This window comes from Zootermopsis nevadensis, unplaced genomic scaffold (assembly GCF_977971745.1).
Source record: "Zootermopsis nevadensis isolate Lab colony 2312 unplaced genomic scaffold, Znev_1.0 Znev_ptg000028l, whole genome shotgun sequence".
NCBI lineage: Eukaryota > Metazoa > Arthropoda > Insecta > Blattodea > Termopsidae > Zootermopsis > Zootermopsis nevadensis.
In genome coordinates, this window is record NW_028259160.1 from 15053018 (window position 1) to 15077639 (window position 24622).

The window sequence follows — 24622 nt, forward strand, 5'->3', positions numbered from 1 at the left end:
TGTATACAATGCAGATGTTATAAACCCCGAAGAAGGCGAAACGTAATTACTTCTGTTACATTTCACGTCACTTTTTCTCGTCACTAAACATCTAAGTATAATACTAGGACTAAAATATATTAATAAGTGTTATTTACATCGGAGTTCATTACACCGACATCTTACAGATTGATAGGGTACATTGACCATAGTTATTTTCCATGCAACAAGTCGATGAATGGGCCCTCATTACCACGCACAAAGCACGAGAAAATCTGCCAGTTTCACCTGTCCTCGTATTTTCAAATCACAATCACTTCCATTTGCACTGGAGGTATCTGCGGTTCATTGCAAGAAGGGACTTAGTCACGCTTAGTTTGTATTGACTTAAACCTAGTCGTCTTTTGATGCTTTAAGCCAGATAGCTGAGGCTAACGCTCGCTGGGAGCGTAACGACGCCTGATTGGCTGAAGCTGGCTAAGGATGAATTTTACCTGACCAGTTGTTCTGTATTCTAGTGTGTGTGGAGTACCACTGAACCACAAAAGTAGGACAGAAGTCTTTTTGTTTTTCGCTATTTCGAACTGTTAGCGGCTCTCTAGACCCAGCGCTCACAAAATGTAGATATCATTACGGTCTACAAGTCTTATTTGAAACTTTTCTGATTGCTTTTCAAACGATACTCGTGCGTTTGTGTCTGCAGTAAATGGATGAGTGTGTAAAGGAGCAAGGTGTACTCCACAGGAGTACACCTCTTCCACGTCTGTCCTTCCACAGATATTGCAATTTCCGTAATAACAATAATTCGAAACAAAAATGGGACTTGTCTCTTAACTGATACAGTAACCGACGGAATATCTGGACGCTTACCTCGCCGCTCGACTCTGTGGTGCCGTGACCACGTGTTCATTATGATCAAGTTCTGTTCGTTGACTCACATTCATTACTGAGTTCACACGTGATAATAAAACAGGAAGTTTTGTGGTTTGCTGGAACCAGTTCGTGACTTGTGCTTTTTAGATGTATCATTAAACGTATTATTTCTCTTGAATTTTAGATTCTGCAAGAAGAGAAAAGCATTTTGCTGTCTTTGGAAAAGTGTCTGAAGGAAAGGTGCTGTGAGCTGGAGGAGGAGGTCGCCACTCTTCGTACAACCCAGTCATCGAAACGACATCACTCTGACAGCAAAAACAATGCGACAGACTCTTCCAAACAAGGATCTGGTTCTACTCCAGCTGAGGATGAAGGCATCAGTTCTTCAGACCAAGATCAGTCTCTGTCTCAAGACGAGGAGGACTCTGGTGACATCGAACGAGAGCCAATGGTGTACGAACTGTTTGCTGTCCAGAATGACACGATCCTCGTCGAGAGAAACAGACTGCGGAAGAACGTAAATAACGAGGTTGTTATGAAGGAAACGAGTGTGGATCAGTTAGATGATGATGCGTCAGAAGGTGGTGATGACGAAGATGAAACAACGATTGACGAAGTTATAGAAGAATTACGAAACATTATAAATGACGCAGAAACAGAAGCGTATGCAGCAGAGGCTGCTGAAAAGAAGCAAAGGGAACTTGAAGATAAACGAGATGAAATAAAGAAGAAGTCGAATAAGACAGACACAGAAACGGGTAAGAACAAACATCACCATAAAGTATCACCGTATCATCATAATCATCAAACCGATTCGAAGAAATTCTCTTCCGGAAAACAGGGTAGGCAGGTGACGTCTATCGAGATTCATCATCCGGCATCAGAGACGGAAGTCGAGATTGTACCAACGTGTCTTCTGCCACAGCCACCGAGAAGAGCTCGAAGTCTCGTTCATCTGCTCTTGAATTCAGGACGCGACGTCTATGTCGATGACAGAACCGGACAGAATCCTTTCTTTGATGACGAAACTCCCAGCCACACGAGTGAAGAAGACTCAGATTCGCTGCTGAGTTCTGCCAGAGAAAGAAGTGTCACTTCAACGACTACTGGAAGCACGTGCCTTCAGAGGGCGTGCATTATCGATACCAGTACGGGAAGCAGGAGTAGTAATCATATGGTCCAGGTCTTCCAGCATCCCTGTGAAAATGATGAATATAGATACAAGACCGGCACTCACAGTGATAAGGACAATAATATGAAAAATCATGATGACAAGATCAAGATCCAGAATCTTAAATGCAGGATCAATAAAAATTCCACGACTACTGTCGTTATTAAACGCAACGAGTCCTTCCATCACGTCAATAATCAGGAAGGATATGACAAAGCCAAAAGCAGCCGACAACAGGATTCTCAACAGAGGACAAAGGAAGAGGTGACGGATGACTGGAGGCCGGTATCGAAAGATGAAATTTCTGACAATAATCAACTGATATCGAAAGATGAAGTTTCAGGGAGTAGAAGGCTGAAGTCAAAGGAGGATTCTTCAGACAGAAAGAAAGTACGGTTGAAGGATGAAAATCCGGATGGTAGGAGACCGATTTCAAGACAAAGATGCGGGAGTTTCGACGGTTTATTTTACGTGTCAGATTTCACAAATTCACAAGAAGTAACTCCAGAACAAAAGCACTACAAATCATTATCATCGTCAGAGACAAATTACTCTGGCGCGAGAAAAGAAGAACTGGTAAATCCATCACTAGCTTCAAAAAAACTGAAGTCAAAAAGTCTGGACCGCATTGACGAGGGCTTAGATTCGCTCGTGGACATCGTCGTGACTTCGTGCGACCAAGGACGTAGCGGGACTGAGGATTGGAGTTTGGAGTGGGGAAAGAGTTACCTTGAATCACGGTCCAGAAGGAGTTTAGCTGACGTAGCCGTGGCATATAGCACCCCCCCACCTGTCGTCATTGTGCCGCGGTCATCATCAGCATCATCACAACCATTATCCTTACAATCATGCAGAGAACTCCGTAGTTCTCGCTTCCCCCGATGTCCCGACGACGAACCCTCCGCAGTGTCTAATAGCAGACGATATCCTCCAGATGGATCAAGTCATCCCCTCTTCCTTCCATCAGCCCCTAACAAAGGCAGTTCTTTTGAGTCTGCCCCCCAGTTGAATCACCAGTCACCAACGAACTCCCACAGTAAAATTGGTATCTCCAGTAGTAAATCTTTCGTCATTAAGAGAGGACACGCCAACGCAGGTCTGTACTCAGGGCACCACGTAACCGGAGGCTCGCCAGTGCGTCTGCTGATGAAACCGCAGATCCTGACGCCTGCAGCAGAATACTGCCCAAGGTCTTCCTCGTCACCCGTCAGCTCTCGTAATTCATGTCACGTGATAGCTGGGAAAGTGACGGACCTTCCTTCCGGACTTTACTGAGAGATTTTGTGTGCATTTTTGTCTGCTCAAAATTTAGGCAACTCAGTTTCATTTTATATGCTCGGAAATTTTCGTAATGAAAATTGAAATTTTCCTTTGCACGTAATAACGTCGAACGGAGTGATGAGGGCAGTTACGAAAGTGTGACAGCAGAGTTGCGATACGTAGAGTGGTTTAGGACGTGGCCGTACTTCCATATTCAGATATGATAAGTACGCTATCAGTATTACTAAAGCGGACTATCCACGTACGAGTCCGGCTCGGCTCGGGTTCCATCGAGCCAAACTCGTTTGTGGGTGGGCTCACGAGTCAAGCTCGCCGAGTCAGACTCGTACGTGGATGGGCCGCTTAAGAGTGATTGAGATTAAACGCAAATCTCGTTGAATATTTCGTCTCTCTTCTAAGCTCTGAACCACCACAGTTTAGAATTTAGAGAGTTTTAGTTACAATTGTGACAGTTTCTACTAAGATTGAAAATAAAAATATATCCGTTAGCTTATCACCTGAAAATGGGAGTAGAATATATTTCGGAATCGTGTATATTAAATATACTGGGCTCTTCTGTCTGTCAGTTACACAGTTTTATTGAAATTATTGTATAATTTCGCTGTTTTATTTATATAAAGCCTCGGACAGACGGACCTAACAGAGAACGGAATGAAAGAGAAGAATTGAGGAGGCCATGGACCGAATACGGACCACAGAGCCATAGAAGAAGAAGAAGAAGAAATGTTTTTTAAAAATGTAGAGTTTAGGGGTCGGTGACTGAACTGATGGATGATACTGCAGGCTAAAGGAAGGAACTTTTAGAATGAAAAGAAAATATTCCATGTAAAGTATAAAGAAGATAGAATGTACTGGGTGAGAAACACGGTTAACATGTTCTGGCGTCTAATTTGTGGGGAGCAGAATTATATCATTTTTTTTGGTATGCAAAGAAATACGTTAATCAGACTTATTTAAACTTATAAGGTTTGAATATTTGAATATTACCGGAAATTTAAATAAGCCTAGAACGGGGAATGACGTGTATGAAGATGTAAATTATCAAGGAGCACTTGCATGTCGTGACCTTGGGCCCACATAAATTGTGGGAACAAACGAAGAACAGAGGAATTGTATGTAAAGTATAATTCAAATATTAATTCAGGTAGAAAGTGAAGTGTTCTTAAAGGCAAACTCCTATAGCGTCCATAGTATTCAAAACAAATTATTTTATTAACTGTTGCGTAAACAATTGTGAATGAGATATTTCAAAATTTCTATCTTCTGGGTTTACTTACCGCCGTGAAAACCTCAAATCTTACGAGATGATGATCTCATATATAAATATCTTCCATCTCTCTATGAATACAACTTATAATAATTTAATTATGCAATCAGATTACTATTGTGTCAGTAAACTCCTCATGATGCATCCCTGATTCAATCCTTGTACCTCATTTCTTCTTCAATTAAGTTGTCAGTTATAATAACTCGGACAATGGACAGTGTCCAACATAAGTGCAAGATAATTCATCTGACCATATTTGACCAAACATGAGACGTGCATTGTTCATACGTCATTATTTGGTGTCCATTAATCTCGAGGAAATGATTTTAATACACGTGGCATCGAAACACGACGAATTTTGATCAAGTGATGGAGCAGATGAAGGAACGATTTCAGATGGTTTCCGTCTAAAATTTAAATTTATATATCCATTTCATATCGGATGGTGAGTAATGTTTACTTTCAGTTGATCAGTTGAAGGCAAAATTTTGCCTCAGTATCTTCATCATCATCATCGTAATCATCACGCCATGTAAATGTATGGTGAATCTCTACGCATTCTTAACCTCAGCGCTAAATAGCTTAAGTTTGGTTTTGTGTATTTAAATATAAACCAAACAGTAATGCACTTACGGTGATCTTCACTCAGAACGAGATGGATTCCGTGAAGGTAGCGGGCTTACTGGTAACGTTCTGCCGAAGCAGAATTTTATTCAGTAAAACTGTTAACACATGGGCATTAATAAATTCTGCAGGTTGCGTAACTTGACTGGGGAAGATTGGAAACTATTTCATAAACAATTGAGTTACATAACCTTAAAAACAATGTAGAGAAGTTTTTCATATGTTGGATAATGTGGATGCTATCATATTCATACGTCATATGTGTAGTCTGGCAGACTGTAGTAAGCTTTTACTAGACCAGTGGTATTCAACGTTTTTTGTTCGCGTACCCCCAGATATAATTTCTCTTCAACTTTGTACCCCCAAAGTTGTTGGTGTATAATTCAAGTTATATATATAGTATATAATCTACATCTAAAATAAATTACATTACTGATTATTCAGTGTTTATCATAAAATAATATATATATATTTTAAATTCCACGTACCCCCTAAGATGTCGCGCGTACCCCCAGATATAATTTCTCTTCAACTTTGTACCCCCAAAGTTGTTGATGTATAATTCAAGTTATATATGTAGTATATAATCTACATATAAAATAAATTAAATAAATTACATTACTGATTATTCAGTGTTTATCATAAAATAATATATTTCTTTTTAAATTTCACGTACCCCCTAAGATGTCTTCGCGTACCCCAGGTTGAATACCACTGCCCTAGAGAACGTGGAAGAAAATGTAAAGGGTTCCTTTACAAATAAGTCTATTTAATTGGATGAATTTGAGGTTAAATAATATTAAGTGAGTAATGCAAGAGGATTCATGACGTGCTGTGGTGAATTATTTAAATTACGTTCGAAGCGATTGGAACGATCTCACAGGGGAGTGTACATATGCCATTTGTATTTTAAATTTGTCATGCAAGTGCAATAGTTAAGATTTAGCTGGAGAATGGAAAGTAGAGTGAAATTTATTTTGTATTTTATAGAAAATATATTTTCTTTAATTTGTATATTTTACGATGTACATGTAACAATCTCCACTTTTATTATAATTGGTAATCAATATGGATGATAAATAAAATGTTAACACTAGTTCACCTTGATCCTCGCTCAGACAGTCTTGTTCTACGGGATTGCCGTTCAGTCGTCAGATTAACGTCTGCCTTTCAGTTTGACAGTGGTAACTAACAAATATTAAGCTAGGCATTTGCAATTTAGTATGATAACAGGTCGTAAGCATACCCCCAAAAATTACGCTTGTATGTCAAAAACTTTGAAACTTTGAGGTTATATAACCGATATATGTCACATGAGATAAAAGTTCTTTCCTAGATGTTATTGACAGTAATAACATCCTATAACATTTCAGATTGTGAGCGATGATAAAACGTGTATTTAATTATGTAATTATAATAAAATTATAACTTGTGAGCTAATCATTTTTTACTGCTGGATTTTACAAACATTTATTAGCTAATATAATAAACAGTTCAAGGTTAGTATGACAAGAAATGCAATAGGAAAGTAGGCTTTATATGTTCTGTTACCTAATATTTTTTATTTGGAAAATTATTAATGAACTTCATTAATCTGTTACATATTTTGACTTCCCTGCGTCTTATTCAGGAATGGACACCAGTATCACTGACACGTGATTTTTGTATGAATAATATGTCATTAGAGAACACAGTCTTAATCAAACTTATCTCAGTTGTAAAGCATGTATAAAGGAAATATTTAGAATAAAGCCAAAATATAAAATTCCTTTCAGTATAGACGTATTTACGTCAAATTTTCCGGAACCGTGGATCCACTGTCAACTTTCTCTTCTTGTTTGTCTACCCTTTGGTTACATTTTAGTTTCATTTGTAGGCATTAGTTTATAAAAACCTACATCTGGAATTAGCAAACTCTTCTGTTACACAAATAACTAGTTCTGTAACCTCGTCATGTTATTACATGATGTATTTTGTTTTCAAAGTCATTCTGATTTGTCCTACGTGACTATCGCGTTCACTTAATTGTAGCCCGATGTCTGTCTCCAGAATTCTGAGTAATTCCGAGTCCTCGAGGAACTGACAGTCGGAACAGGAAGTTTAATCATCGTGTTCACAACATCCTGCCACTGGAACATGTTCCGGGCTTTGTTAACGCAGTCCATGCCCACTTAAATATTATCCTTTCTCTTACGCCCAGATGCTCCAAGGTTTCTCCTTCCTTCACGTGCCCCCCCCCCCCCCACCAAAATTCCGAATTAAGTTTTGGTGGGTCAGACCTTGCCTTGAACTTGATCGATTTTCACGAAAATTTGCAGCCCGTTTCATGTTCAAAACTTGTGTTTCTGATATGTAGAGGCAGGTTTGGTGCTTGCAGAGCCCGGAAGTTGAATAGAAATTGAAAGAAAAACATTCAGTTTTATAAGTGATGCTATCATTAGGCAGCTTTTGCAAGTAGTTTGATTCTGGTTTCTTCACGACTGAAAGAAATGAGAAAGGGATACAGAAGAAAGGATAAGGGTGAAAATACAAAAGAAATACTTCCGTTAAATTTAAACGGGTCTCGCCCAATATTTTTTAACATGACACATTGTACATATGTTATTAATGTGGAAAATAATCCTGCCTTCGGTCACGCCGTGAGTACGATGAACCCTTTGCACACACCAGTCCGTTTCTGTAGAATCCATTTTTGTATTATCATCTCTTTTCTTGAGGTATTTCCCCATCAAAATTGCGTGTGCATACCTCGTTCTGCGTTTTGTCCAGTCGTTGTATCCTCTGTGATAGAATCTCTCACTTACTCTATGGTGCAGGGAATTTTTTGAAAAGTCGATTGTATATTTGGCTTGTTAAAGAACAGCCCACTTTGTTTATGGAACCCGGAGGTTCATCACTGTGTTCACAAAAGTCCGCCACAAGAGTCTGTCCGGATCTACGACTAAATCGCTCAAAATAAACAGACAAATTAGCAAGAACCAGCGTGCTCTGATAAACTAATCACACAAAGAAAAGTACGTGTCCGATATGTCAGACAAGAAGCAGCTCGATCAGTGTTCCTGACGACACTCCATGACACAGCAGTCTGAAATGGTGCAAAGGGCACTCGAAGATTCTCTGCCGCGTTCGCAAAGCTTATCACAGGTCTCAGTCCTTATGTAACAATTCGTCAAGAACGGAATGTACGTGTTAACCGCGTTAGCCTGGCTAACACTTTGAGGAACAGAATAAAAAGATTTCTGTCTTATTTTCGTAGTACTTTATACACTGGAAAACAGCAGAACCGATCTGATAAAATGCATCGTTAGCCACCTAATTGAGGCTTACGCCAGCAAGGGCCATTATACTAAGATATTTCTTAGATAGATTTCTTCTGGGTTGTAGCGCCGTGTAGTCAGGTAGAAGTTAACCAATGTTTCAGAGGTTCTTGCCCCCTCCATTCCTCAGGGCGGTACAAAACATTTCTTTTTTAATCCTTTTCTTATATATCTCGGCGCGAACCAACTAACAAAACTTCGGCAGTAAGAGTAACTTACGGAAGGTAACTTAGAGGATTTCGTGCTACAAATAAAGTTTTACACAGACAGACAGACTGATAGCAGGAACGTTGAAGTCGAAGCTCGACTAATAAAATAATAATACTTAAAAATTTAGTCCGTACCGCAATGAAAATGCCATATTTCACCGTTACAAAGATTACTTGAGAATGTTTTTGAAGGAAATAATCACCATGTGGGGAAAATGCAGAGTTAATGGCTGTTAAAATGGGTGATATATGCACTTACCATTGAGTTATAAAGATTTAGTTGCAAAACAATTGATCCTTCACGCATTTTCTTATCGCATGGTAACAATAGATACCATGCGGTCATAATTAAAGTTCCGAGTGGGGTTCGAACTGCTGTCCAAATTGCATCGTGACTGTAATCACCGATTATTGTCATCAAAGCAACAATTTTTCATAAATCTAAATTAACTGAGCTGTCTTCACAGCCTTCTATTTTTAACTGTTATCATTTTTGTCACCTGACTGATAGACCTTGGACTTTCACGTAGGGTCAAGGAATAGAACAGCATTACACTTGTTTTCAAGTTGTTCCCCTCTCGCGTCTTCGCCTATTCGCCCCTCCCTCATACACGAGAAACTATAAAGCTACTTCAACCTTCTTCCAACCTGCGTTTATCAAACACAGACATTCCAGAGGTGAGTAGACTTAATGGATACAGAGGAATTTATGGGCTCGTCCTAATGCAGTTTCTTTGTGTACGAAGGAACGTGTGATTAGAATGTGTAGATCTAGGATAGAGGACGATGAAGACAAGTGCGAAATGACAATGCGTGTTTTCATCAAATGTTGTTTCGGAGGCGGGGGACAGAGTGAGAGACATGACAAATGTTAGACAGGGAACCTGAGAGGGACCAAGGAAGACAGACTTACAGATAAGAGTGCAGGTATGGACTAGTCTCTGTTCAACTGCCAGTAGTACCACAATGAAACAGAAGTTAACATAAAAGACGGCACATTTCTTGACAATCTGAGTGAGTGAGTTTATTATTAGAATTTAGCAGAGCTTAAACTTAGCACAAACATAACCTAAACGCAAAAGTATAAAGGTTGGATTAAAAGGTGATGGTGAATGACAAACTGAGAAGATCTTGGCTTGCTTCAAGGTCCAGTGTGTTTGTGTAATATGATGTCCAGTTGCTAAATATATATTTATCTCATATATGTTGACGTTTGCAGTGTTTACCAACTCGTATCGTCATGGTTGTATTAACAAAGATAAATATTTTCTCGCAATTCACATTCTCATATTTATAAACAGCAAGTGTTCGTGAATATGGTGTTTACGTGATACAAAAATATCGTTGGTGTTCAGAATTAGATGTTCAATTTATGTATTAAAACACAGAAGGTGATCGTCACAGGCAGCCGACAGAGTTGGTGTACAAAGTGTTCTGTTAGAAGATGACTGTCTTCTGGGTTGTTGCGCGCGTGTAGTCTGGTAGAAGTTTCCGACGTTACAGAAATCGTCGAAACCTCATCCTGACTCTCAAATTCATTGGCCAGGTCTGAAATTGCGAGCCTGCCCGGTCCAAATTTCTAACCTTTTCTGGGCTTTCAGATAATCGAATTTACTCTTCAATGATGAGTATTCGCTGGTCGATACTGTACAGAATTGAAAGAAGAAAATGATAAGGAGTCAGCTTCTTGGGTACTACAGTTTGTCAGAGAAAATTCGATCCTCCTTAAATTAATTTTAATATCCGGTAGTGTCTGTTCACCAGAAGGAAAATTATGTAAAATAGAAACTGTAGGCATTCGTAAAATACACGCGTTTTATCTTATATCTGCATGAAGTTGACAAAACTTTGTTGTGTAACTAGAAGCATGAGTGACGTCTGACTGGAGTTATGTAACGCAATGGAGACTGTTTTTATTTATGTAAATGTCTGTCTGTACTACGTAGCCTTCATTAGGCACAGTACAAAACAAATCTTTACCGTGAGCCTACGTTCTGGACCCCACTGTAGCCTTTATCATGGTTGATGACCAAGTTGAAATTATGAAAAATGCAGACAAATGAGCAGTGCTGTAGCTATTATGACATTCTCGTTTCAAGCTGTTGATTTATGACAATTTAAGAAAATGCCTTTGTTAACTGCTCTGGTGATTAAAGCGAGGAATGAGTTTCGTGATATTACTGTAAGAATAAATTCCAACAGAATATTCTTATCACGTCTCCTTAAAAAAAACTTGTACCAGCGTCATCTCTTTTCTTATAAGTTATATAAATAAATAAACAACTTCGTAGTCTTTTTCAGACTTTCCGTATTTGTGTGTGGCTGTCTTGGACATGGTATAAGTTCTGCGTCCTTCTGATCCACCACAGGTATCAACATGAACAGTTGGAGTACTTTGCAGCTGGGCCTTAGGATCGTCAAGAATGGACGACGTACGTACAGAACAATGACGTCACGGCGCGTGGGGGCCGTCCAGAAATGGACCTCTTTCAGCAATGAGAGCGCTCGCAATTTGTCGACCCAGGAGCAGAACGTAGTTAAATCCCCCTACCCTGACATCTCAGTACCAGACATCACTTTAGTTGATTTTGTCTGGGATATGGTGGACAAATTTCCGGACAGCACAGCCCTAGTAAGTAAGACTTGTTGACTTGACTTAATTTGAATTTTGAAGCATCAGTAGCTAATATCACATTTTCGGCGTCGAAGAAATTTTAAGTGAATTTAATTCCTAACCCACAGTTTCGAGCCTGCGTTGACAAACACTCGTCGGCTACTGAAGATAAGCATGTGGTATTCAGATGTTGATTGGTTCGTCAGTCAAATCATGGTAATTTCAGTGTTACAAGTAGGAAGATCATTCGAGAATAAGAATATCTCCTGATAGCTTCCGTAATCATTACCGAAAACTCCCTGCAACGGCTATAAACTGTGTTTACTCAGAGACCAGCCAAGTATCGGGTCAGAGACGAAGGACCAAGAGATAAATCTCGGACCTGGAACAACAGACCGCGCTTTAACTTGAAATGTAAGTAATACAGTAAAGGAATTCATGACGTAAAAGAACGGTGAGCCATTAACTGATTTCCTGTCTCTCACGAAGGACAGCCGAGTGCAGCTGGGGGCACATCTGCACTGGGACTGATTTTTCTGTAAAAACATCAGCTTTTCCCTGAGTCATTTCATCAATTCTGAACAGAGGTATAACACCGTCCTTAACATTTGTGACTTTTACAGTAGGCTCATTTACTATGTCGGTGGGAAACCGTTCCCACCACACTCCTGTCATTAAAGGTAATTCTAATGTTACGTAGCTAAAATTGAAATAGGATGTTTGAACGGCGAAGTATTTGATTGTTTTTCCATCGAACTACAATTTAAAGAGAATGGGACATATAGAAATGTCGCATTAAACGTGGGTCGACGTCAGGAGATTGGATAGAACTATTATGGGCTTGTAAATACCGGAACATGTCCGATTCTCGAGCGTTGCAGAGCTGTGATCAGATCGAAGACGTAGTTAATACGTAGCGTACGAAAATAACACATAAACAGGACAAAATATTATGTGAAATTTTGGGTATTTTTACGGCGGTGAGTATGACCGTGTTCTTCTGGGTTTTGGCGTCGCGTAAAATGAGGTAGATGCCAGCGTTTGTGAGAAATATGTTGTCTCCATCTTCAGCCCTAAATTTGGAGTCTGCACGGCACCAAATCTCAGAATGACATTGACATCAGAACTAAATACTGGTTATATGAAGTGCTGTTCGAAATGGCCTAATTTATGGAGGTACTATACCTGAAATACAAACTGGAGGACTACTCCCTGTCATCTGCAGATATACTCCATATTGGGAGGCTGGTTATTTGAAGGACTTCTTCTGATTTTCAGGTGGAATTCTCACTGCCTCATCAAGGTCTCAGTATAAGTGTGTCTCAGGTTTATATGTTTACTGACAGTCGATATCTCATTACGAATTCTGTCGTGTCATAGTCACCTGACATCACACTCCTTGATTTTGATTTTTATGGCTATATTAAGGGTACAGAGTTTATGTTCCTGCTCTACCAGAATTCTTATGGCCACTGCGAGACACAATCCGTGATGTGGTAAAGAGTGTTGAAGAGTATTAAAGATATGCTACGTACGAGCAGAATATGGGATGAAATTGCAGTCAGATGGGACGTGTGCTGAATCACCCACAGACACATGGAGCACCTATGAACAGAAACTTGAATGTTGGGCTCTGCCGTGAAGCAATTCATTTTCTAGATTAAGATGTTATTAGCCTATAAAATTGTACTTTGACAGCTGTGCAGAATGTGCTGCTTCAGGTCACTTAATATATTTCAATGGCTGTGAAATATAATTATATGGGCATCGAAATAGTTTTCTTATAGAATAATTATTGTAGTTTGCATATACAGAAATTATGTGAGGTACTTCTTTTGCAATATCAGAATTATTATTTTTTATACATCTCTATTTTGAACAGCCGAGTTCAAATCGTATGTCAGTTGGTAAACATGTGCAGCAGAGAAAACGTTCTTGATTAAAAACCCTTTCTTGTTTGTGTTAGGTGTGTTCACTGACAGGCCGCAAATACACGTACGCCGAGTCACGTGCGATTGCACGTCGCTTTGCTGTATCACTCCGTAAGGCAGGATTTAAACATGGCGATGTGATTGCAGTGGTGCTCCCCAACATACCAGAATATCTGCACGTTCTGTTTGGAGCAATTGAGGCTGGTATGGTTGTCACCACTGTCAACCCAGGCTTCACTTCAGGTACGCTGTCACGTAATTAGCGATGGAAAGATTTCTGTGTGTCAAGCTGGTAGATATGAAACTAACTAACTAACTAGATGGCTTACCGAACCCGAAGGTTCATCACCGAATTAACCAAAGCCCTCCACCGGACCCTGTCCTGGGCCAACAAAATCCAGTTTCCTTCAACTCCTATCTCGGATAGATCCCGCCTGAGATTATCCTCCCATCTACGTCTAGGTCTCCCCAGCGGTCTCTTCCCTTCAGGTTTCCCAACCAGTACCCGGTGCACACCTCTTGTCCCATCCATGCGCGCTACATGTCCCGCCCATCTCACTCTTCTCGACTTAATCACCCTCACAATACTGGGGGAGCAGTACAGATTTTTAAGCTCGTCATTGTGCAGTTTTCTCCACGCCCCATCGTCTTCCCTCTTAGGCCCAAATATCCTCCTCAACACCCGATTCTCAAACACCTGCAATCTGTGTTCCTCCCTCTGAGTGAGAGACCATGTTTCGCACCCATACAAAACAACAGGCAAGATTATTGTTTTGTATACTTTAATTTTCAGGTTCTTAGAAATCAGACGGGAAGACAAAATATTTTGGACTGAGAAGTAGCAAGCATTTCCGGAATTTAGTCTCCTCCTAACTTCCTCACAAGTATCATTTTGATTTGTTATTGTTGTTCCCAAATATTTGAACTTTGTAACCCTTTCAAAGGATTTATTAGCTACCCTAAGATAATTTTGCCCGCCTGTCTTCTGATGACGAGATACTAACATGTACTTAGTTTTTTCTGAATTTACTTCCAGCCCCACTTGTCTACCAGCCTCTAGTAAAACTTCTGCGTTCCTCTTTATTGTATTTATATCGTCCCCCAATAAATTAACATCATCAGCATATGCCAATAGCTGATGTGTCCCGTTCAATTGCAAACCCTCCTGCCTACCTTGGACCTTCCTGATGGCGTATTCTAGCGCAAAGTTAAAGAGCAAGGGAGACAAAGCATCTCCTTGTTTTAGACCGTTCTTGATGAGGAATGTCTCAGATACATATTTACCTACTCGAATTTTGCTGCAGGTTTCATTTAAGCACATTTTTATTAGACCCACTAGCTTCTTTGGTATACCAAATTCAATAAGAATATTATATAGCACTTCTCTCTTCACAGAGTCATAGGCTTTTTTGAAATCTATAAATAACTGATGTACAGTCCCACCGAACTCCCATTTTTTCTCTAGTATCTGACGAATGCAAAAGATCTGATCAATCGTTGATCTGTTTCGTCTGAACCCACACTGATGATCCCCAATAGTTTCATTCGCATATGGGGTTAATCTTGCCAAAAGAATGTTGGATAGAATTTTGTATGAGGTTGATAGCAGCGATATTCCTCGGTAATTACCACACTCAGTCTTGTCCCCCTTCTTATAAATAGGAATAATTATGGATTCCTTCCATTGATGTGGCATCTCTTCCTTATCCCAAATTAACTGAATAAGCTTATGGATCCTCATATGCAACCCTTTGCCACCTGCTTTAATTAATTCGGCCGGAATCTGATCAATTCCTGGAGATTTATAACTTTTCAACTTCCCAATGGCTAGTTCCACTTCATCTAAGCTAGGTTCTGGCACCAACAGTTCAGCTGTATGCATTTTAATCTGTCTAATATCACCAGTATTATGAACATTTAAGAGCTCGCTAAAGAAATTTTTCCACCTATTCACAATTTTTATTGGATCTGCAAGCAAATTGCCACTATCATCCTTTACCAAATTAGTCTGGGGTTGATATCCTTTCTTAAAGTTATTAATGCCTCTGTACAGGTCTCTGATGTTTTTTTCCTTATTATTTGTCTCAAGTTCAGCAATTTTGCCCTTCAGGTATTCCCTTTTCTTAGTCCTAAAGGTTCTACTAGCCTCACGTCTCACGTTACATAGATTATCCGCATTTGTTTTGTTTGGGTTCTGCAACCATTGAAATTTTGTTTGCTTCCTTCGATCTATTAATTTTGAACATTCTTCATCAAACCACGGTTTATTTTGCTTTCTCCTGTAGTATCCTAGTTTCTCTTTTGCTGAAATTTTGATGCAGTTTCTGACATTTTCCCACTCCCTGTTGATGTCCACACTTTCATTATCCTCATTTGTCTCTAAAATTTGAAACCTATTCGAAATTTCAACTTGATATTGTTCCTTTGCCTCTCCCTCACTTAATTTTTTCAAATCAAATCTTTCTGTGTCAAAATTTTGTTTAGTTCGTCTACTTACTGAAAGCCGCTCCCTCACTTTTGCTACCACCAGATAATGATCAGTGTCGCAATCTGCTCCTCTGAATGATCTCACATCAATTACATTTGTCTGCCTTCTCTTATCTACTAAAACATGATCTATTTGATTGTGTGTTCTGCCATCTGGGGAAGTCCAAGTGTATTTATGAACATCACGGTGTGGAAATTTTGTACTTTTTACAATTAAATCTTTTGACGTAGCGAAGGTCACTGCTCTGACGCCATTATCATTACTAAGTGCATGGAGACTCTCGCTGCCTATTGTGGGTTTGAAGACATCCTCCCTCCCAATTTTTGCATTGAAATCTCCTAGCAGAATTTTCATGTGATACTTGCCAAATGTATCAAATACTGATTCCAATTCTTCATAAAAGCTATCCTTGATATCATCGCTTTTGTCTTCAGTTGGGGCATGAACATTAAGGACAATGATGTCGCACCAACGTCCTTCCAAAATTACGTAAGACAACCTGTCACTAACAAATTCTACTCTCTTAACTGCTGCCCTAATTCTGCTATGAACAAAAAAACCCGTCCCTAGCTGATGATTGTCATTCCCCTTTCCATAGAAAAATGTAAAATTGTCCACTGGGATCGTGCCCTCCCCCTCCCATCGCACTTCCTGCACTGCCACTAAGTCTAACTTATAATTACCTAATTCCCTACACACTGATTTCAGTGCCCCAGCCCTATAGAGGCTCCTAATGTTCCAGGTACCAAATCTCATGTCCTTTTTCAATTGCCGTGGTCGTGCCAAAGAGTCCGTCCTGATCCGAGGCTTGGTTGATTTTTTCGTAACACATATTTTTTTTTAAAGGTGAAAGGTTGTTAGCCCTACACCCAACCCCCAACCTGGAGGACCAGGGTATCACTCTTAGTCTAGCGCATCTCCTTAGACCTGTCCGGCTTGGGTGACCCTACCATGAGCCGAAGCTCAGGCCGGCATAGCCCTAAGGGTCATTTGAGCACGCAAGCCTCCTCACCCGGCAGATTGCCTTCGACAAGGTGGTGATACCTTCGAGAAGGCTGGTAGATATGAGATTTTTTAATTATACCGATGTGTGTGGCACGCTATCAAAATTCTAAAATATGTTTATATAGTTCATGAGATATTTTATAATACTATACAAGAAGTTTCTAGGTTGCAAACTCTTGTATCCTTGAAAAACACCTGTTAACACACCTTAATGTTATAGTAATTTGATTTTAATTGATGCATGTGAACTAGACACCTATTTCAGGATCTACTTGCAGCTGTGCACCTTACCTTGGTTTCATGCCCTACTTTACATGATGTATGGTATTCAGTTTATCTGTTGCTTTCTGAGCATGAACTGTTTATGTTCACTGATAATTTGAGCTAAAAATTGACAGTGGAACCACGGAGAATCTGACGTAAATACGTCTCTGTATTTAAATTATATTTAAGCAATAAATACAATGAAAGGAAGGTAGTTGAATGTAATGTAATGTAAGGAAATGTAATGTCAAAATTATCTAGTCTACGACGCACTTCTTCTACAAGCGATTCACAGCCTTCCGTATAGACGTATTTACGTCAAAAAGACCCAAATCATAGCTGAAAAACAACATTCAAGTAAATGAATAAAAGAAGTGTCTGTTGTACAATTTATTTTTCTGCTTTATTTTAATACTGGTATTGCAACAGTATTACTTTTCAGTATTATTATCCCAAATGTATTATATTTCAGCTTAATTATGGATCAAATATACTATTCTTGGATGCTTCGAGACCTAATCACCATAATAAACATTTGACCCATGGGAAAATCAATTCTCAATAAAATATTTATAGACACATTTTTAAAATTAAACCCATTTGTAGCTTGAGGACTTTCTGTACTCATCATTCATCTGAAGGGACCAAAGAAATTCATGATGGCGTAAGTCAAGATAGTTGGTGCTCAGGCAAGAGTAAAACCAATAGTACTTGTAATAGTCTTTCATCTATTGTCCAGTGACTTTCCAGTGCCACAGAAGTCTGCAACACAGGTGGATGGATATACCACAGATGTCAAAGCATGCCATAGAGTTTAAGATTAAGAAATTATTACCATACATAAGAAATTGCATATGTATCACAGGGAAACAAACATTACTGTTTCGCAGATGAAATATTGAAGCAGCTTAGAGACTCGGGTGCCACTGGTATTGTGACGATATCAGAAGTCTATCCCAACGTGTCTAAAGCTGTCAGCACATTGGAGGCTGAAAGGAAGAGAAGAATTCCAGTTATCATCACTCCAGGGTTGGAAGATAAAACAATTCCCCAGGGAACAATCAACTTCCAAGAAATGACGCACAAAGGCATTGACACGTCAAACCTTGCTGCTGATGATAGGCTGAGCGCTGACAATGTGGTAGTGCTGCCATATTCCAGCGGGACCACAGGCTTCCCGAAGGGGGTGAAGCTTTCACATAGACATCTCGTCACAAACTGTTTGCAGGTGTTAAGTGAGCCCAAGCTAAATTCACCTGTGAGAGCCTCACGTAAGCAATACTTACACTCCTTGATCATCTTACAATTAAACAAAAGGCCTGGATAAAGTGCAAATCTCTGATTATCACAAAACCTCTGGTTCTTAAACTATAGAATATAGCATGGAAACTAAAGTAAAATTACCGCTCATAAACATAAATTATGTAACATGGATGCAGGTAAAAGTAGTTTAGCAGGTAGTAGTCTGGTAAAATATTTTATTTCTGTTGCTGATATTCTTCTGGGAAGGAACGAAACTGTCACAAATAAGCAAGAATTTTTAAATTTGATTTACTACAAAATATGGGCAGAAAAATGTAATGGTCTACTTGACAGAAGGTAATAATGAAAAAATAGAAAATATAATACATCCCACTTCTTAATTATTCATACACAGTGTAGGGAAAACAACAGAAATATAAAGAAGCCTTGGCAGATATTTAAGTTTTTTGGGTATTTAGTATAAATATTTACAGCTTCACGTCTTTGCCGCATACCTACAAATGGGAATAAAGAGTCAAACAAGTGCTCTCTACAGATTCAGTATGCCTAAACATCTTCCATAATTTCAAATTCATTATTAATAATATAATTATTATAAACTGTATGTTGGTATATATAAAATATTTTGGGTGGCTAATTTGTACCTGTTTCACAATTCTTGAACAACAGAATTTTCATTGTGAGACTATGACCCATTATTATTTTAAAAAAAACATACTGGCCTCAAGGTAAAAATAATTTCCCATCCCTGTCTTTATGGATTTGTTCTTTAAATATTGTTACAACGATGCAGTCAAGGAGGTTGAGATGAGCTAAAGATGTAGGACATATGACAGAACAAAATTAATGCTAATTAATAAAATACTTCTATTAATTTTGTTTTAGCATAGAATTGACATGTCAATACATTCAAAGTCCATTCAATTGAGATACAAAAATTGAGGCCTCTGATTCAATAATGTTCTTTGGAACACTTTCGGCAGAACTTCTTTATAAATTTTGCCTTTTATTGTTTGCTGTAAGTGTTGTTCAGGTGTCAATTTCAGATTTGCTGATGGTTACAATATCATTATGTAACTATGATTCATAAGTTGGCTACCCTGGAATAATGCTATGTTGCAAAAGACTGAGGGCAAAATTTGGGAGGAAATTTCACCAAAAAATGTCATTCAGCATTATTTGAGTGGAGGCCTGAATTATGGGCAATTATTACTACAGTATAAATTGGCCTTCATACCTGATTGTTTACCACTCTTGTTTCAGATGGCTGTCAAGAAGTTCTTCCTGCTCTTCTGCCCTTCTACCACATTTATGGATTACTTTCTCTAGCCATTGGTTCACTTTACTATGGTCAAAAAATCATTACAATACCAAAGTTTGAGCCTGTGCACTTCTTATCATCCATTGCTAAGAATAAGGTAAATATTAAAGCTGCCTTAAAATCCCATATGTGATGGGATTATAAAGGAGGAAGATGACTTCCAGAATTTGTTACTGGACCTTCATTTTATGATGCTATGAACATTTACATGACTAGTGTTTAGCGTGCTTGCCACTGGACCCAAGGTTTGTGGATTCAAACCCGGCCGAGGTTGATGGAATTTTAAGGTGATAAAAATCTGCCTTCAGAGGGGTAGTAGAGCTGGCGGTCCCATGTCGTAGATTTACGGCATGTAAAAGAACGTTGCGGAGCATGAAAGAGATGTTTCATAAGCAAAATTTGCCGAAGTCTCTCTTGATTCACCACTAGATGGCTGTAGCAGTCAAATTGAGTAGAAATTGTGCAGAGAGAGTGGGCTAGTCACTCACTACTCACAAATGCACACTTCAAAGACTAGGAAACCTCCGAACAGGAGGCGGCGGAGACCCACAACTGGGTTGCGGAGTCAAGGAATAAGAATAAGAAGAATGAACGTTTACATAAAACTGATGATAATATTAGTGTTTATCATCAGATTAAATGAAGTAAGTAGGATTTGGTGTTTTCACGGCGGTGATTCTGAAGATGGCTGTTTTCTGGGCAGGGCGATATCCTGGTGATGGAGGCAGCTAAGACCTCTGAAACGTTGGTGAACTTCTACCCGAATACATGGTGCAACATCCCAGAAGACAGCCATCTTTAATTGAATTAAATGTTTATCCTAGTAGAATTCCTTATATATGAATTTAGATATGTGAGAAGCAACAAACCAGTCAAGAATGCAAGTTTTTGTTGTTGTACACTTATTTACTAAATGCATACTTTGTGATTTTGTATTTGTGATTGGTCTTGATGTGCATTTATTACCGATACAAACTCTCTGTTGCAAAGCTAATCACATTACATATTAATGCTGCATGGAATAAGAAATTACTTGCCTGTTCAAGCAGTTTATTGCCAATTGAGTTTTCACCATATTAAAGTATTTAAAATAAAAGTTGTAAATGTTTGTAAGATCTGTATTTTACATTATGTACAGATTTCTTTTTGTACTTTGAGAAAATCTTCAGAGTTTGATTTGAGATCATGTAAAGTGAGAGGCAGAATTAAATTTCTCAATTCTTTGTATAAACACTTATCAAATTTGATTAAAATCTATATAGTAGTTTTGGAGATGGAACATCTTGACACAGACTCCCTTATTTGTGTTCATTTTATTCACCTTTTGCAAAGGTCAAACAATAAATTGAGAACATAATGTACAAAAATTACAAGTAAAAAGCAAAATTTGATATATGCATTTTGTATACATATTGAATTATGTGAGCAACACATTGTATGATGCACTCCAGGCTAATCATGGAACAAGGAAGTTGCAAATTAATTTTTTTGTGTTTTATTTTGCAGGCTACCACGCTATATCTGGTGCCTCCTTTGATCCATTTCATAGCCTCACATCCTGATGTTAAGAGTTCTTACTTTGAATCAGTGACTTTAATTAATAACGGAGCAGCTTCTGTTGGTCTAAATGATGTGGAACGCTTGCTAAAGAAGGCACCACATGTTTCATTTAGTCAAGGTATTTAATTTCATCACACACCTTTTTATCTGTTGCCTGCACAGTAGAGAAGTCTTGAGAGCCATATATAATTTACATAATATAATTCCTGAAAAACAAAAATAATTGCATTTAAAGGAACATAACCTAATCAAACAAAATTGTTCAAATGATTATATAATTTAATAATTTGAAATTATTGTATTTAGGCTACATGCATTTATTTTGGCATGTTGTGCCGTGTAGAAGTTTGCCAAAGTTTCAAAGGTGTTTGTTGCCTCTATCACCTCAAGGGTTTGATTCAGTTTCTTTCACTCACTTGATTATGCTTTACAACTTTGAAATAATGTCCTATGTGCAAATTATTCCTGCAAAAACCTACTATGATAAAATCTAAATCAGCTTATAGAAGGTTAACTGGAACCAGAATGTATGGAAAGTAGTTTTTTTCATTTTTATAGTTTAATATCACACACATTTGCTAATGGATTATAAATCAATATGGGCTAAGAATATGTCTCTTATGGCTTGCTGCAGTATTGATTACAGCATTCACCTGTATGGACTGTGGACCAAAACTTCTGTTGAAGTAAATTATCTCAGTAATGAGACAGTGGCAAATACCCATTTATATTTCCTGTTTGAGGTTATGGGCTGACAGAATCCTCTCCTGTTGCGTGCATATTAGAGAAAGGAAGCACCAAGTACACATCATCTGGTAAACCCATTCCTAATACTGAGATGAAAATAATTAACATGGATACTAACATGAATCTGGGACCAGGAGAGGCTGGAGAAGTGTGTATTAGAGGTCCCCAGGTAAGATAATATGGTAGCTGAATATTCAAAACTTTTATTTAAATGCAGAAATACTTAAGAACATAATAAAGGTGACAGTTTCCTTTTTTGAGACACTAAATGTCAAACATGTCTTACACCTGCAGTCTATAAATTGAATCAGATTAATTTAGTAACCTGGTTCTTATAAAAAATTAGGTAATCTGTGATTACAGATACAACTGAATAATAGCATGTCCCAGAAAGAAAAGAGATTAAGAAAGGTGCAGATTAGACTTCAACTGTTTGTATAAACAAGAATTTGTATGCATGTTCAAAAAGTCTGATATTGTATCACATAAAATCATAATGTATTTACTGTAATGTAACTACGTAAACATGTTGCCACCAGGTAATGATGGGATATCATAACAATCCTCAGGCTACTGCTGAAACAATTGACTCCTCTGGTTGGCTCCACACTGGAGATATGGGTTACTATGATGAAGAAAGCAATTTTTACATTGTAGACAGATATAAGGAACTTATTAAAGTTAAAGGATCACAGGTATGTTTCTTACTGTTTTTCTTTGGTCTATTTAACAGATATTTTTAAACTGCATTGGTTTTACAGTGTCCAATACAAGAACGATGTGAAAGAAAGTGGTCTTGGCCTTCTCTTGTTGTATGATCCCAGCATTTGTCTGGAGGGATTGAGGAAGACCATGAACCTATTGTCTGAGCCAGGAATGAAATGTGACCTCTCAAATATGAAGTAGGAGGGTTATACACTCAACATGACATTTACCACCTTACTGTTGTAGGGGTGATATTTTATGCTAGTTTATTTTTAATCCAAACTGCTTAAGATGTGATATATCAAGGACTTCATACCAGAAGGACACATGAACATATCTGCATAATTAGAGACACTTGGTCTAACAAAATATAATAGTGAGGTGTACATCATGTCAGAAGAGCGTAATGGTGCTGCTGCTCTACACAGAGTTAACAGACGGGACCACTAATAATGCACATTCATCAAGCCAAATAAGTGTAAGAATTTGGTCTCCTATAAATCAGTCATTTTATTGATATGCCCTTTTCACATGATGCTCTCAGTATTTTCTTCTGTTTTGTTGTGATTTTGTGTTTTTTCTTTATCTCGTCTGCAATCATGGTAATGACATTCCGTCAATTTTCTATTTTCACAAACAGGTTACTTTTTGTCCATATGCACATATTTTATTAATTTTACTGTGAGAAAAGGAAGATTGCCAATCATGTTTACTTTGTAATATATCTAAAGGAAATGAATGAAAGTATAAAATACAGATTAATATTTCAGTCTTGTTACATATAAATCCAATAAAACCCCATTATTGCAACAAAGGCATAATGTGGTTATTGCATTCTGTACAGGTGGCCCCAGCTGAGCTGGAAGACATACTTCGCAGTCACCCTGGAATTGCTGATGCAGCAGTCATTGGTGTATCAGACCAAAGGTCTGGAGAAGTCCCTAAAGCCTTCATTGTAACAAAACAAGAAGAACTCACAGAAGATGATGTGAAGAAATTTGTGGCAGAAAAGGTGTCTCAACATAAGCATTTAAAAGGTGGTGTAGAATTCATAGCTGCAATACCAAAGAATCCAACAGGCAAGATTCTGCGAAGAAAACTTAAAGAAATGTATTCCAAATGATGTGCTTATGTGGCGATTGATCACTTATGAAAGTATGAGAGATAACAAAACACAATGCAGTCTGACATAAGTACAAGGCCTAATACTTTTATATGAATGAAATTATCGGAGCCTCAATCTGATAATTTTAGAAGTGACAGTAACTTGGAGATGGTAAAACAGCAATAGATATTAAGTTTTATTTGAAACAACAAGCAGGGGCAAAGTACAAGAGCCAACTGAAGTAATGTGGGTTAAACTTGATTCTCCCATAGAACTGATAATGAAGTGTGAATGTAATATAAAATTGTGGTTTTCTGCTTGAGAATACATAGCAGGAACCATTAGGATAACCTAATTTTGTGGTGCACAGTGTTTGAGAAGTTGAGTTATCTACCTATTCAAGAAATTCCATTGGTTTAATTCAGTGTTTACTAAAGCCTGCCATGATCTCTATCCCAAGCCAATTTAATCTTGTCCACATCACATCCTGTTTTTACAACAAATATTTAAAAAGATCCTCACATGTAAACTTAGTTCATAAGAGGCAGATAGTTGCATAATTGTTCCACAAATTCCCCACATTCTGTGGAATTCAGAGTTTCATTACTATGTAACAGACACTGAAATTTATCCCAAGCCAATAGTATCCAGTCTATAACCTTTTATTAAATTATTTTAATTTGTCCCTAAACTATGGCTGGTTTTCCCATGTGCTCTGTGATTGCCTGAGAAGATTTTATTGAATATAATAACCTCACTAGAGCCATGCAGCTGTGATTGTTCACAAATTTTCCGCATTGTTATGTGTTTGTAATTATGTACAATGCCCTTTAAATAACAGAAATACAGAGCAGGACTGCAGCATTTCAATAAAATGTGTATTTTTTCAGTTATTAAA

The 24622-nt window shown here is 38.2% G+C and overlaps 2 protein-coding genes across 10 annotated transcripts in view; both read left to right on the forward strand.

The window, feature by feature from the left end:
* Positions 1-6963, forward strand: part of mwh (multiple wing hairs) — a 56579-nt gene extending 49616 nt beyond the window's left edge. For all 4 annotated transcript variants that reach the window (XM_087357370.1, XM_087357371.1, XM_087357372.1 and 1 more), the window contains one exon: positions 1037-6963. In XM_087357370.1, coding sequence (XP_087213496.1) covers positions 1037-3298 — 2262 coding nt within the window. In that variant the 3' untranslated portion in view covers positions 3299-6963. The remainder of the gene's footprint in view (positions 1-1036) is intronic.
* A 2292-nt stretch (positions 6964-9255) lies between these two features.
* Positions 9256-24599, forward strand: pdgy (acyl-CoA synthetase family member pudgy). Of its 6 annotated transcripts, none has more exons than XM_022070237.2 (9): positions 9256-9399; positions 11091-11353; positions 13302-13509; positions 17914-18294; positions 19550-19704; positions 21114-21285; positions 21911-22083; positions 22454-22609; positions 23464-24599. In XM_022070237.2, exons 2-9 carry the CDS (start codon positions 11099-11101, stop codon positions 23740-23742), a joined length of 1779 nt encoding a protein of 592 aa, XP_021925929.1. In that variant the 5' UTR covers positions 9256-9399; positions 11091-11098; the 3' UTR covers positions 23743-24599. The 6 variants fall into 6 exon arrangements, with proteins under 6 accessions (XP_021925929.1, XP_021925932.1, XP_021925928.1 ...); XM_022070240.2 differs by lacking the exon at positions 9256-9399 and adding an exon at positions 9430-9648; XM_022070236.2 differs by lacking the exon at positions 9256-9399 and adding an exon at positions 9431-9735.
* The last annotated feature ends 23 nt before the right edge of the window (positions 24600-24622 follow it).

What these genes read in the sequence shown, in the direction of transcription:
- pdgy (XM_022070237.2), top strand. Translation starts at nt 11,099, where the DNA reads ATGAACAGTTGGAGTACTTTGCAGCTGGGCCTTAGGATCGTCAAGAAT. An exon ending in CAACCCAGGCTTCACTTCAG is followed by an intron (nt 13,510 to 17,913) that starts GTACGCTGTCAC and finishes ACTGTTTCGCAG; the next exon opens with ATGAAATATTGAAGCAGCTT. An exon ending in TGTGTATTAGAGGTCCCCAG is followed by an intron (nt 22,084 to 22,453) that starts GTAAGATAATAT and finishes TGTTGCCACCAG; the next exon opens with GTAATGATGGGATATCATAA.